This window comes from Myotis daubentonii, chromosome 5 (genome assembly GCF_963259705.1).
Source record: "Myotis daubentonii chromosome 5, mMyoDau2.1, whole genome shotgun sequence".
Taxonomy (NCBI): Eukaryota; Metazoa; Chordata; class Mammalia; order Chiroptera; family Vespertilionidae; genus Myotis; species Myotis daubentonii.
In genome coordinates this window covers 78,000,179-78,012,628 of record NC_081844.1, presented here as the reverse complement: position 1 = coordinate 78,012,628, position 12,450 = coordinate 78,000,179, and the positions used below count along the sequence as shown (strand labels likewise).

The following is a 12,450-nucleotide window of genomic DNA, read 5'->3' as shown; positions in this document are numbered from 1 at the left end:
GAAAGGGGGAGGGCACGGGTGAGAGCTCCTGGGGTAGCTTTTCAACAGGGTCCTGCCATTGGTGCTCCCTGAACTAATTGGAAAATGAGTATTCTCTGTGTTCAGACTAGATATTGTGGGTTAGGAGACAACAAAGCCGAAACTCCACCCAGATGCGTCCCCTTTCACTAGGTTAGGTCCGACCGAGTGGGGAGAGGGGGACTCAAGCGGGTTGGAGATTTCAGGAGAAGGAGGTGGGATGACGTAAGGTCACGTGATCTACCGGCGGCGTTGTCAACAATCCACCCCTGAGGGGGAGGTGGCGAAGTATCCAGAACCACGTGCCCCTATGACGTGATTAGAACTGGTAAAGCGAGAGCTACGCTGCACCTGAGTCTCGGCCAGGTATTTGAAGCAGGTAGTTAAACTGACCGGATGGGCATACACCTGTATTAGTTTTCCAAACATTTAGTCCCATGAACAGGGAGGGCAATGGGAGAGGAAGAGGTTCTGGGAAGCGAAGCATGTTTTGCCTAAGTCTCTTTAACACAGAGCTAAAAATAATTTGGGATTGTAATCTCCTTTGGTTGGTTCAAAAGCTTATCAAATCTAGTACATAAAGTGATGGGACCACCATTTTTTTATTTTATTTTTTTATTGCGGTATTGAATGCTGAGACCCATACAAAGTAAAATCCCCTGAATACAAAGTAAAATCTTCCTTAGGGGCGCCAAATTGCCTGTGTGTGCATTGAAGTGGGGTTTCCAGGGTTGGAAATTATGGGCAAAGGTAAAAAAAATGGTGTAGATTCAGATCTGGGGACATGGATAGGGATTTTATATCTAGCCTGGATAACTCATTTCAGGTCTTCCATACTAGCTTTTTTGATGCAGATGCACCAGAAATGCTCCCCACAGCTTCAGGGACGGCGGGGGAAGGGTGGGAGAGCAGCTCAAAGTTACTGACTCTTGTAGAGGACCCTGAACTTTTTCATATATTTTAGGGTAATTCTTCAGCCCAAACCAGAATGAGCGGGTAGGATGAGGGCCTTGGCATTGCCCCAAACTGCCCATAGTTCAATGGAACCAGAGAGGGTTAACTTTCCCCACTTACCTAGTATCTCCTGGACAAAAAAGGAGCCACATACTAAAACCGACAGATTTAGGGGAGGCCTGCATGGCAAGCTTTACAAGCTCAGAGACCTAAAGTAGCCATATAGGATGGTCTGAAATGAAAACTTCCTAACTAAAAGGGAGTCATGGAAGGTAGTCATGTCCTATTGTCTTTTTGCATCTATGATAACATACCTTTGTTATGTCAGAGTAATCCCCCTTTTTCCAGACCCCTGGGGCATAATCTTGCACCAGAACTTGAGACCACTGAACCCCTGTTGTTATCTTTTCTCCACATACCATGATGTGTTCATTATCCTGAACCCACCAATGTAAAAGAAGTATTTGAGTCTCTGGTATACTTTTTATCCAATTTCAGAGATTTCCTCGATCTGAGTTCCACCATCTCCCTAATCAATGGATTTCATATAACCCCCTTACATCTTCTCCTTTGATTCTGATGTATAAAATAAATGGTAAAACTGCCATTTTTTTTCGGGAGCACTTTCTCAATCTGATAAGAGATTTTGTTTCCTGGCAATTGTCGGTTTGGCTCAAGTAAATTCATAAAAATTCTATACAGGTTTGGATGTTTCTTATGTCAACACTCCCTTTTTTCAAACCCTATCTCTTGCTTTCAGTAACTGCCTTTGTCATCAAGTTAGCCAGACTTAACTTTTGATAGGTCCTGCTGTGCATTCACAAATGTGATTCTCTAAATCAAAAGCTGAATATCCTTATTTTTACTTTTTTGCCTTCCTGCCATAGCAATCCTAATCCTCCCATTACCAAGGATGAAGACACACTGGTAGGGTTACATGCAATGAAATATTAAAGAGAAACTTCAAAAAAAAAAAAGTCTGTTATGTCATTTATCTAGCCATTTGTCAACATAAGAAACATTCAAACGTGTGAAGAATTTTTGTGAATTTATTTGAGCCAAACTGTCAACAATTGCCAGAAAACAAAATCTTGAGTGGTTATCTGGAATTTCCTAGTCTAGGCTGCTTCTGGCGGAGGTTGAAACTGCAATTAGATGAGGTATTAAATCTAGGTTTGGTATCATGGGCTTTTAGCACAAGTAATAGCATTTGGGGCCTATGGTTCACAGTAGATAGTTTCTTTTTTAACTTATCTTTATTGTTGAAAGTATTACAGATGTCCTCATTTTTCCCCCCATTGATCCCCTCCATCCCACTCCTGCCAGTCTCCCCAAGCATTCACTGCACTGTTGTCTGTGTCCATGGTTATGCATATATGCATTTAAGTTCTTTGTTTAATCTCTTCTGCTCCCCTTCCCTTTAAAAGTTATAATTTTATACTGTAGTGATTCTGTAGCTCTAGATTGTGAGATCACTGAGGGCAAGGACTCTGATTCATGCTTTGTCCCTTGCAATTATTTAGTCCACAACAAATATTTAATAAATATACTTATGAAGTCTGAGCCCACTATGACATTCTTATTCATAAATACGAAGTATTTTATAACAGGGTTCAATAACTTTTTTTTTGGTTAGTCCTCACCCGACGATATTTTTTCCATTGATTTTTAGAGAGAGTGGAAGAGAGGAGAGGAGAAGATAGAAACACATCGATGTGAGACATAGATTGGTTACCTCCCTTGCACCAGGTCCCAGGATCGAACCTGCAACCCAGGTATGTGCCCTTGATTGGTAGTCAAACCCAAGACACTTATGGGCCGACGCTCTAACCAGAACCACACTGAATAACTTTTTAAATGGAAAAAATTCTCAATATTTTGGTAGTGATAAACAAAAACTATCAGGGGCAGAAATATTAATCATGCTGTTAACCATGATTGTTCTATTCTGATTGGAGAAAACACATTCTAAATGGCTGCGAGTTGTACACCCTGGGACATGGGAGTTAACCTGGGAATGCGGTCCATTCATCAAAGAATTAACAACCGAGTTGAAACAATAGAGTCCACCCTTCCAAACCCCCGAATTGCCTGTAACTAGTAACCATTATACCCATTCTTACTCCTTTTGCCTACTTCCCCATGCCTGTAACTCCTTTTGCCCACTTCCCCATGTAATTTTTGTCCTTCTAACCAACAAAAGCAGAGCAGATTTTCATGGATGACCTGTTGCTCTCCCATAATGTGGCATTATTAGAATAAACACTCATATGATTCAACTCAGTCTCTGCTTAATTGGATCAAGTAGTGATAGGCAGCCCGGATCCATCAGTCCCAGCCCAGATCCATTGGTTGTCCAGTTTCAAAACCATGACCATTGCCTGACCGGCATGCTCAGTGGTTGAATGTTGACCTATGAACCAGGAGGTCACTGTTCAATTCCCAGTCAGGGCACATGCCGGTTTGCAGTCTCCATCCCCAGTGGGGGATGTGCAGGAGGCAGCTGATCAATGATTCTCTCTCATCATTGATGTTTCTCTCTCTCCCTCTTCCTCTCTGAAATCAATAAAAAATATATTAAAAGAAAAAGACAACCATGACCACCGCTCCCTCCCCTCCCACTCCTCTCTCAATATAAATTTGAGCAGCATTGAAACATTTCAGAAACGTTAAAAATACCAATTCCTTTATTCTTTCTCATTTAAATTAGGATCTCTGGGATGGAACCTTTTTAAAAGCTCACCAGATATAATTTTAATATGGATGGTGGGTGGGACCAACTGGACTAGAATTTACTGGATAATGGTATTTCCTCATTTAGGGAAACAGTGAGATTTGGCCCTTTAACATTTAAATTTACTTTTACAGACAAAAATAAATGAAATCCTTAAGAAAGAGGGCACTTGCTCCAGTGATATCCTGGTTATTCACTGGAGGCTGGAAGGCCAGCAGGATCTCATTCTAGTATTAAGCAATTAGATAACAGCTTTCCCTATACCCTTGTGTGTTAATCCATGTGTGGTAGAACCCGTTGAAATATTTGCTTCCCCCCAAAAGGAAGTTTTCCAGTTTTTTTTTTGTTTTTTTTTTATTGCTTAAAGTATTACAAGGGGTATTACATATGTATCCATTTTATCCCCCCGCCCTAGACAAGGTTTTCCAGTTTTGACACACAGTTTTCTTAAAAAGGATTACTATGAGCTTGAAAAAAAATTTTTTAAGCGTATTGCAGAAATGTTCTTGATGTAAGAAGCGTCTTCCCTCCATTTTAAGGATGAAATGTGGACAGCTGAACTCAAACTCGTCTATGGAGTATTTACATAACTAGCTAACTTAGAAAACTACAATCACAACAGACTTGCTCGGAAGTCTCCTTTTACAAGAAGTCTCTACTATGTGATGACACCTGCCGTCCTTTTAGGACCCAGCGGAAGCGCAGGTGTTCTCTAGGCTGGGGACGTACGCGAGGCCGGCGGGACGAGCCTCCGCCGCGGTTCCCCTCTCCTAGAGTACTTGCAGTCACTCACGCTGCCGTCTGAATTGCTGATGCACCCCCTCCCCCATCTCCACTCTAAATCAGCTTTGCGAGGAGAACCCAACCTGATCGTTGGCAACCACTGATCCCCCACCTCCACCTCTAAACGATCTTCCGTTTAGAGCACACCGGAAACTAGTCTTTTCCGCTACTTCTCATTTTCCTTCCGGGTCAGGCCAGTCCGGCCTGTGTTCCGGTCTTGCGCACTAGGTTCCGAGCGCGAGGCCGGCGGCACCGTTGCCATGGTAGCGGGTGGTGGGGAGCTAGTGGGACCGGCGGCCAAAGTAGAACTGGGACTACGCGGGGCCGGACCTTCGGGACCACAGAATGGGCTGAGGCGGTCGCGGCTGCCCGGACGAGGTCGTCCGCCGGGCGTAGGGTGCGACACTGACCCGGGACCCTAAGATATCTGCTTTGAGGAGTGGGCTGGACCGAGGTTTTCTTGGGTCCCGGGGACTGACTTGCGGGCCACTGCAGTATTGCGGACCTCTTATTTGACGGGCATGACCGGAAGTGTGAGGATAACCCTCCGCCCCGTGGATTGTGACGTGTAGTGAAGGAATCCTAATACTTAGTGTTGATGGGAATAACCGAGGCAGCGGGTGGCTCCCGAGGTTCTCCGGAAGGCTGGAGCCCCACAAGTACACCTTACTGTCGGGCTGGCAGTTTCCAAAGACAAACGGTGCCTGTGGAAAAGAATCCTATTTTTTTTCTATGTTTCTGTATTTTAAAGTATGGGTTTATTGTGGAACTGCATTATCCAGCTTCAATAAATAAAGTAAAAATGTTTAACATTTTCTTTATTTCTGTGAAGAAGCAGGGCTTAAGAATGGAGATGTATGAAACTCTTGGAAAAGTGGGAGAAGGAAGTTATGGAACAGTCATGAAGTGTAAACATAAGGATACCGGGCAGGTAGTGGCCATTAAGATATTTTATGAGACACCAGAAAAATCTGTCAACAAAATTGCAACGAGAGAAATAAAGTTTCTAAAGGTTTGCTTCTTTTGCCTTAATTGCTCTTTAAGTTGAGAGAGAAATAGTTATGGAAACAAATTATATAAGGAGTTTTTCAGTTAACACATGTATTAAGACAGGTAATAGAAAAACAAGTGTCTTACATTTTGTAATTTTATAGTGATACAAGATATATGTGCTTACGGATAATATAACAAAAGTTATAATTTGAACTAAATTTTTATCTTCTAGAATTTAACTGATTATTGTGAAATAATTATTCTGAAATATAAAAATGTGTACTTTGTGCAAGACATTGTGCCAGATGCTGAGACTATAATGAGGTAAAAGACAGTACCTGCTCTTCAGGCCTTTTATTATTTAATCAGAGAGACAGAAGGACATATAATACTGAATAAAAAGTGGCTCATAAGAAGTGCCAAGTGATTAACACAAAGTCCTGTTGGGTAGTGAAGGTTTCTTGGAAGAATTGGGACATGACTCTGGCTTTAAATGATGTGTAGGATTTATGTAAGAAGGAGAGACTGTTGTATAATAGGTTAGTGGAACAGCATAAGCTCAGGGTGGCTAAAGCAGGACAAAGATAAAGAGCACAGTGGAACTCTAGCCCGTTCGGCTCAGCGGGTTGAGCCTGAAGACTGAAGGGTCCCAGGTTCGATTCTGGTCAGGGCATGTACCTCGGTTGTAGCCTCCTGGTCCTGGTTAGGGGCATGTGGGAGGCAACCAATTGATGTGTCTCTCTTACATTGGTGTTTCTCTCTCCCTCTCCCTTCCACTCTCTCTAAAAATCAATGGGAAAAAAATCCTTGGGTGAAGATAAAAAAAAAAAAAAAAAAAAAGGAGCAAAGTGGAAAAGACAAAGAGCAAAGGTATTTGCCTGTAGAATTTCCTGTACCGAAATACAGGTAGAATTAGAAAGGTAAATTGGACGTAGGTTTTTAAGTCTTTTTTTTAAAACACATGTATTTTTATTGATTTTAGAGAAGAAGGGAGAGGGAGAGAGAGAAACATCAATGATGAGAGAGAATCATTGATTGCCTGCTTGCCCCCTACTGGGGATTGAGCCCGAAACCCTGGGCATGTGCCCATGCCCAGAATCGAACCTGGAACCCTTTAGTCTGCAGGCCAATGCTCTGTCCACTGAGCCAAACCAACCAGAGCGGTTTTTAAATCTTGTCTTTTGGGCTAAGAAGTTAAAATTTGAATTTGTAAGAGGACGAAGGTTTTGAATTCAGAATAAAGAAACTATAAATACAAATGTGGCACTATTTTTTAGAAAAGATTGGAGGACTCCAAGAGTAACAATACGGAGTCCTGTTAGGGAATTTAATTCAGGAATACTAGTAAATGTCACGAGGAACCCTACTGGATTGTGACAATTTGAATGGAAGATAAAGTTAAAACATGATATATTGCAAAAGAAGACACAAAGATTTCTTTGAGGTTCAGTGAGTACTAACATGGAAGTTTGAAATACCCCAAGAGGCATAGTTTGGGAACTAGTTCAGTTTTAGGAATGTTGAATTTGTCCTTGATTGGCTCAGTGGAGAGAGCAGCAGCCTGCAGACTGAAGGGTCCCGGGTTCGATTCCAGTCAAGGGCACATTCCTCAGTTGCAGATTTGATCCATTCGGGGCACTTTCGGGAGGCAACCAATCTATGTGTCTCTCTCATATCGATGTTTCTCTTTCTCTGTCTTTCCCCCTCTCTTCCACTCCCAAAAATCAATGGGAAAAATATCCTCAGGTGAAAAACCAGAAATGTTGAATTTGAGGTGACAGGAGTACATTTAAGTAAAGATGGCCAGAGGGCTCTTAGAGATGGGGAATAGTATCAGGAGAGATCAGGGCAGAAGATAGGGTTTTGTGTAGGTATGACAGGTCAGCCTAGGGGAAAGTGCTCCCGGGTGTAAAGAAAGGGGCATTAAGACCCCTTGGTGACTGAGTACAAAACTAGTGATTTAAGTATATATGTACTTTATAAATTGGAATTTATCTAGATGCTTTAAGGTTATGACTTTGACAATGTAGTCTAGATGTTTTATTTAATGAAGAAAACAAAGTAATATTCTATTTCTTTGTAAGTGTATATTAGGTATGATGGATCAATTCAAAATTGAAGAAATATATTAGGTGTCTGTGTATTGTTGGAACTGCTCTATTTCTTGACAATGAAAAGGAAAGTTAAAGTCAGTAAAGATGTTAAAATTTTGTGTAAGACACCAGTCCTTATTCTGATGACCCAAAACATAATAATACTGTAAGGCAACTATTATACACTGTAAGCGAGTAATCTGATTAGAAGACCTTTTCCTAGGTAATATCTTTTGTTCTTTCTTCAACTCTATTGCATTTAAGCTGATTATTTTTTTAAAGGGATGAATTTGAATGTTACAGCTATTACAACTATTATGCAAACTATTTTGAGACACCTTAATTATTTGTATTGGTTTATTTCTTATAGAATTTTTAGTTTGATTCTACAAGAGAGATTTCTTGGATTAGATAACAATACTTAATTTAAAAAGATAGTCATAATGACTTAATTTGAACTAAATTTTTATCTTCTGAATTTTACTAAATAAATGACAGTAATTAGTGCAAATATCTGTATAAAACTTGTCTAGTAATGAAGGAAAACAAACAACTTGAAAAGGGGTAATGAAGCATTTCTAGGGGTTTCATGATTTATTTGAGAGTGTACCCCTGGGGATCTTCCCTAATGATTATTAACTCCCATTAACCCCTCACTGCTTTTGCCTTTAAAATAAAGACTGGATAGGAAACCCATAATTTTCCTTAGTTGAAAGATTAAAGTCCAAAAGCCGTCATTTTTTGTTTTGTTACTTCCTGCATGCTGTTGCTGCTGGCATCTTGCCCACCAGGGTAATTGGGAGCAAAAGTAGGAAAGGCATCTGGCATTATATTTTGACATGTTTTTCTATTAGTCATGTTTTAAGGACTGGTTTAGATATTAATACAGATAAGTAGAAAAATTGCTAATATCCCCTCAGAATAAAGGCAAATAATTTTCATAAAGTATAGTTTTCTAATGAATCTAATATTGAAAATATACCCCTTAGTTTTTAGCCAAATGAATAAGTATTTTTGGTAATTTGAAAAAGTTAAATACTCAGAGTTTATTGTAATTAAATCAATGTGTTACAAAATAGAATAAGCAGCATAAAATATTAAAATGTCATTTCTTTTCTAAGCTGATACATACCATTTTTGACATTTTAAAATTATTGTATCAGTCTAAAAAGATGTCTTGTTGCTTAATAGAATAATAGACTATTATTTTATTCAAATAGAATAGCATAATGCTCAATAGACTAGAACAAAAATGTACACACAAATAATTGTATATTTATGTAACGTCCTTCTGGCTATAAATAGGTATTTCACATACCTGAAAGTTTCTAGATATTCTGATACTCTTTTGTTACAGTGTGATGAATTTATAATGTCCCTCCCCCCCGGAACAGATTTTACTCTCAAGAGTTTAGGATTAAACTCAAAGAATAATTTATATACATTCAGATCATTCAGTAGCACTGAACTCGGTGCTCATTTGAAAATATAAGGACCTTTTAAATTTCAGATGTTAAATTTAACCACAAATCAAGTTAAAAGACAGGAAGATATCTCTTAGCAGCATACCAAGTTGCATTATAGTACATTAAATTACTTTAATAAAAAACAAGCAAATGCTAACTTGAAGTAAAGCAATACATTTCCCTTTGTTCTATAAATATTAATTATGAAATAGATGAACATTTTCTTAAAACAGGAATGTAAGCAAATCAGTTGAGAAATTTCTGTTGAAATGCATGGAGGAAAAGAAGCTGAGAATATTTCTGCTTCATTTTAAAATATAGTTGTTATATGTATAAATCATTGTGCATGAAATAATTTATTAAAAATCTGTTTCTTTGTCAATAGCAATTCCATCATGAAAACCTGGTCAATCTGATTGAAGTTTTTAGACAGAAAAAGAAAATTCATTTGGTATTTGAATTTATTGACCACACAGTATTAGATGAATTACAACATTATTGTCATGGACTAGAGAGTAAACGACTTAGAAAATACCTCTTCCAAATCATTCGAGCAATTGAATATCTTCACAATAATAATGTAAGTGCTGCAGAATAAGCCAAACTATAGAATGTATGTGAATGATAAGTGCCCTTTAAATATTGTTTTGTTTTGACTGTTGAACCTCAGAGGGAAGGCAGGGGAATGTGAGAGGGAAGAGATCAACCAATGAACTTGTATGCACATGTGCATACCCGTGGACAAGGACACTGGGTGGTGAGGGCCTGGGGGAGGAGGGAGGACAGGAGCTGGCTGGAAGAGGTTAATGGGGGGAAAGGAGGACCTATGTAATACTTTAAAGATTTTTTAAAATATATTTTATTGATTTTTTACAGAGAGGAGGGGAGAGGGATAGAGAGTTAGAAAAATTGATGAGAGAGAAACATTGATCAGCTGCCTCCTGCACATTCTCTACTGGGGATGTGCCCACAACCAAGGTACATGCCCTTGACCGTAATCGAACCTGGGACCCTTCAGTCCGCAGACCGACACTGTATCCACTGAGCCAAACCGGTTAGGGCTAAAGATTTTTTTTTAAAAATAAATAAAAATAAAAAGCCATTGACAGACGCCCAAAATAAAATAAATATTGTTCTGTCTTTTATGAAGTTGTTAAAATTATCTTTCTGTACAATATTGACATCCTGAAAATGAGGTCACTACTTTCTAACTTAGTTGCAGAACCAAGAAAACATAGTGAGCTTACCATATTTCTAATTATCGGGCAGACCAAGTATGGTATTAATAATTTGGTATAGAGGAATCAAAAGTCAATTGGGGCATCTTTTATTAGAGAAAGTACATTTTAAAATGTTGAAAGCTAGGCTAGCTCAAATGAAGGGAGGTTTGAAGGTAGGAAGTGGAAACTTGGCCAGGGGAATGGCAAGTTCATGTGGATACCTTTAGGGGAAGAAAGGAGAAATAAAGTAGCTAAGAGATATAGAGCCTTGTTTAACTCCTGAAAAAATCAAGAAAGGAAAGAAGATCAACTCTTCGGATTCTTAGTGCTGCCTTTAGCATTGCCTTAGCTCAGGTTATTAAGGAGATATTTTGTTCCCACTGTGAGCTCTGCTTTCTGGAAAGTTAGATTTGTATTCAGGAAATAACAGTAAAAGCTTCAAAAATAGTTTTATTAGTAAGTGATATAGGCATAGCATATATATATTCCATACTTTTTCAGATATCCTAATTTCTAATTTTCTGTCTTGCTAATAGTGTATCACATTTTACTGCTTTGAAAAATATGGTTGGGATAGCAACTGGAATTCAGATTGTGATTTCCTTTCCAGCTAGATCCATGGGAAGGCAGTATAATGCAAAAGTTAAAAGCACCAGTCTTTGTTATCAGTCTATCTTGGATTTTTACCCACCAGCTTATCTGTGGATAAACACAAAACTTGTGCAGTTCACAACTTGCACAATGAAAGGTGGCAGCCCCGTTACTCTGTGGGCCCAGAAATGTTATCTAACTTCACTGAGCTTCATTTTCTTTATCTGTGAAATGATACTATAGTATCTCACAGATTTTTTTGTAAAGATAAAATTAGGTAGTAGGTATAAAGTGTTTAGCACTGTATCAGAGTCAGGAATAGTCATGTTATCTGTAGTCCTATAGTGCCTTGTAGACTTTAAAAATGTTTTTTGAAAAAGGAAAAAACCAATATGGGCTAGACTGAGAGTAGACGACTTCAAAGAAGAGCTAAAACTAATGTAAGTACAGTTTTGAACTGTAACTAAGATTTCACTTGAAAAGGGAATGTATTCAGATGGGGTGCCACTGTAATAGAGGTACACCTGGTCCGGGGACTTCAGAGAGTGGCAATAGGTGCACTTACAGAGACCAGGCAAAGGGAGATAAGATTGCACAGGTGGCCAGGCGGGAGCTTTGCCAGAGCCTTGAAATTCATCCTGAGGAGTTGTGGAAGTGGAAAGAGATGAATGTAGTTGTATAGATGGTACCTTTAAGATGGCTCTAACTTACTACCCGAGGTTAATTCTTTGGGCCATTTGTGGAGGGAAACGGAGACAGAACAAGAGCCAACCCCAAACATAGCAATATATAACATAGCAATTAAGTTATATAAACAAAGATAGATCCCAGATTTCTGTCACTGAGACATTTTCACTTGTGCTATGATACTTTTCCAGTGATAAGAACATACTTCATTCAGTTGATAAAGTTTTAAAATGCCTTACTTGTTTTAGGCACTGTACTAGGCACTGGTAATATAGCTTAAACAAGACATATATCTTGCCCTCATGGAGCTTACAAGTCTGGTGGGAGTTACAAACAAGTAAATAGACAATTAATAATATAGCCTGACAAATACTGTAATGGGTAAGTGCAGAATGATGTGAGAACAAATGGAAGGAACATCTACTACAAACATCACAAATGCATAGATTAGACAAATCCTGGAAAATTGGGAAACTAATATTCTAGGGAAAGAGATTATAGTCCTAGCCAGTTTGGCTCAGTGGATAGAGCATCGGCCTGCAGACTGAAGGGTCCCAGGTTCGATTTTGATCAAGGACACATTCCTGGGTTGCGGGCTCTATCCCCAGTAGGGGGGCGTGCAGGAGGCAGCCAATCAATGATTCTCTTTCATCATTGATATTTATATCTCCCTCTCCCTTCCCCTCTTAAATCTATATATATATATATATATATATATATATATATATATATATATATATATATATATATATGTTTTTATTTATTTTTTTTAAAGAAAGAGGTTGTAGAAGGCTGAGAAGGTGGGTAAAGTTCAAATCCTACAAGGCTTTATAAACCATTTTAAGGAGTTACTAATCTGTCACATGGAGTGGAGAATCCTTGAAAGATGTTAAACAGAGAAGTGACATAAT

General features: G+C 38.9%; 1 protein-coding gene and 1 long non-coding RNA gene across 2 annotated transcripts in view; both read left to right on the top strand.

Moving 5' to 3' along the window:
- Positions 1–11: 11 nt before the first annotated feature.
- Positions 12–4,336, top strand: LOC132235654 (uncharacterized). The gene is made up of 3 exons (XR_009453068.1): positions 12–397; positions 2,645–2,747; positions 4,246–4,336. It is a non-coding gene; the product is annotated as an uncharacterized LOC132235654 (long non-coding RNA).
- Positions 4,337–5,320: 984 nt separating this feature from the next.
- The window catches only part of CDKL3 (cyclin dependent kinase like 3), a 39,875-nt gene continuing 32,745 nt past the window's right edge, over positions 5,321–12,450 (top strand). The window contains exons 1-2 of the mRNA XM_059698394.1: positions 5,321–5,501; positions 9,427–9,621. Coding sequence (XP_059554377.1) covers positions 5,337–5,501; positions 9,427–9,621 — 360 coding nt within the window. The 5' untranslated portion in view covers positions 5,321–5,336. The remainder of the gene's footprint in view (positions 5,502–9,426; positions 9,622–12,450) is intronic.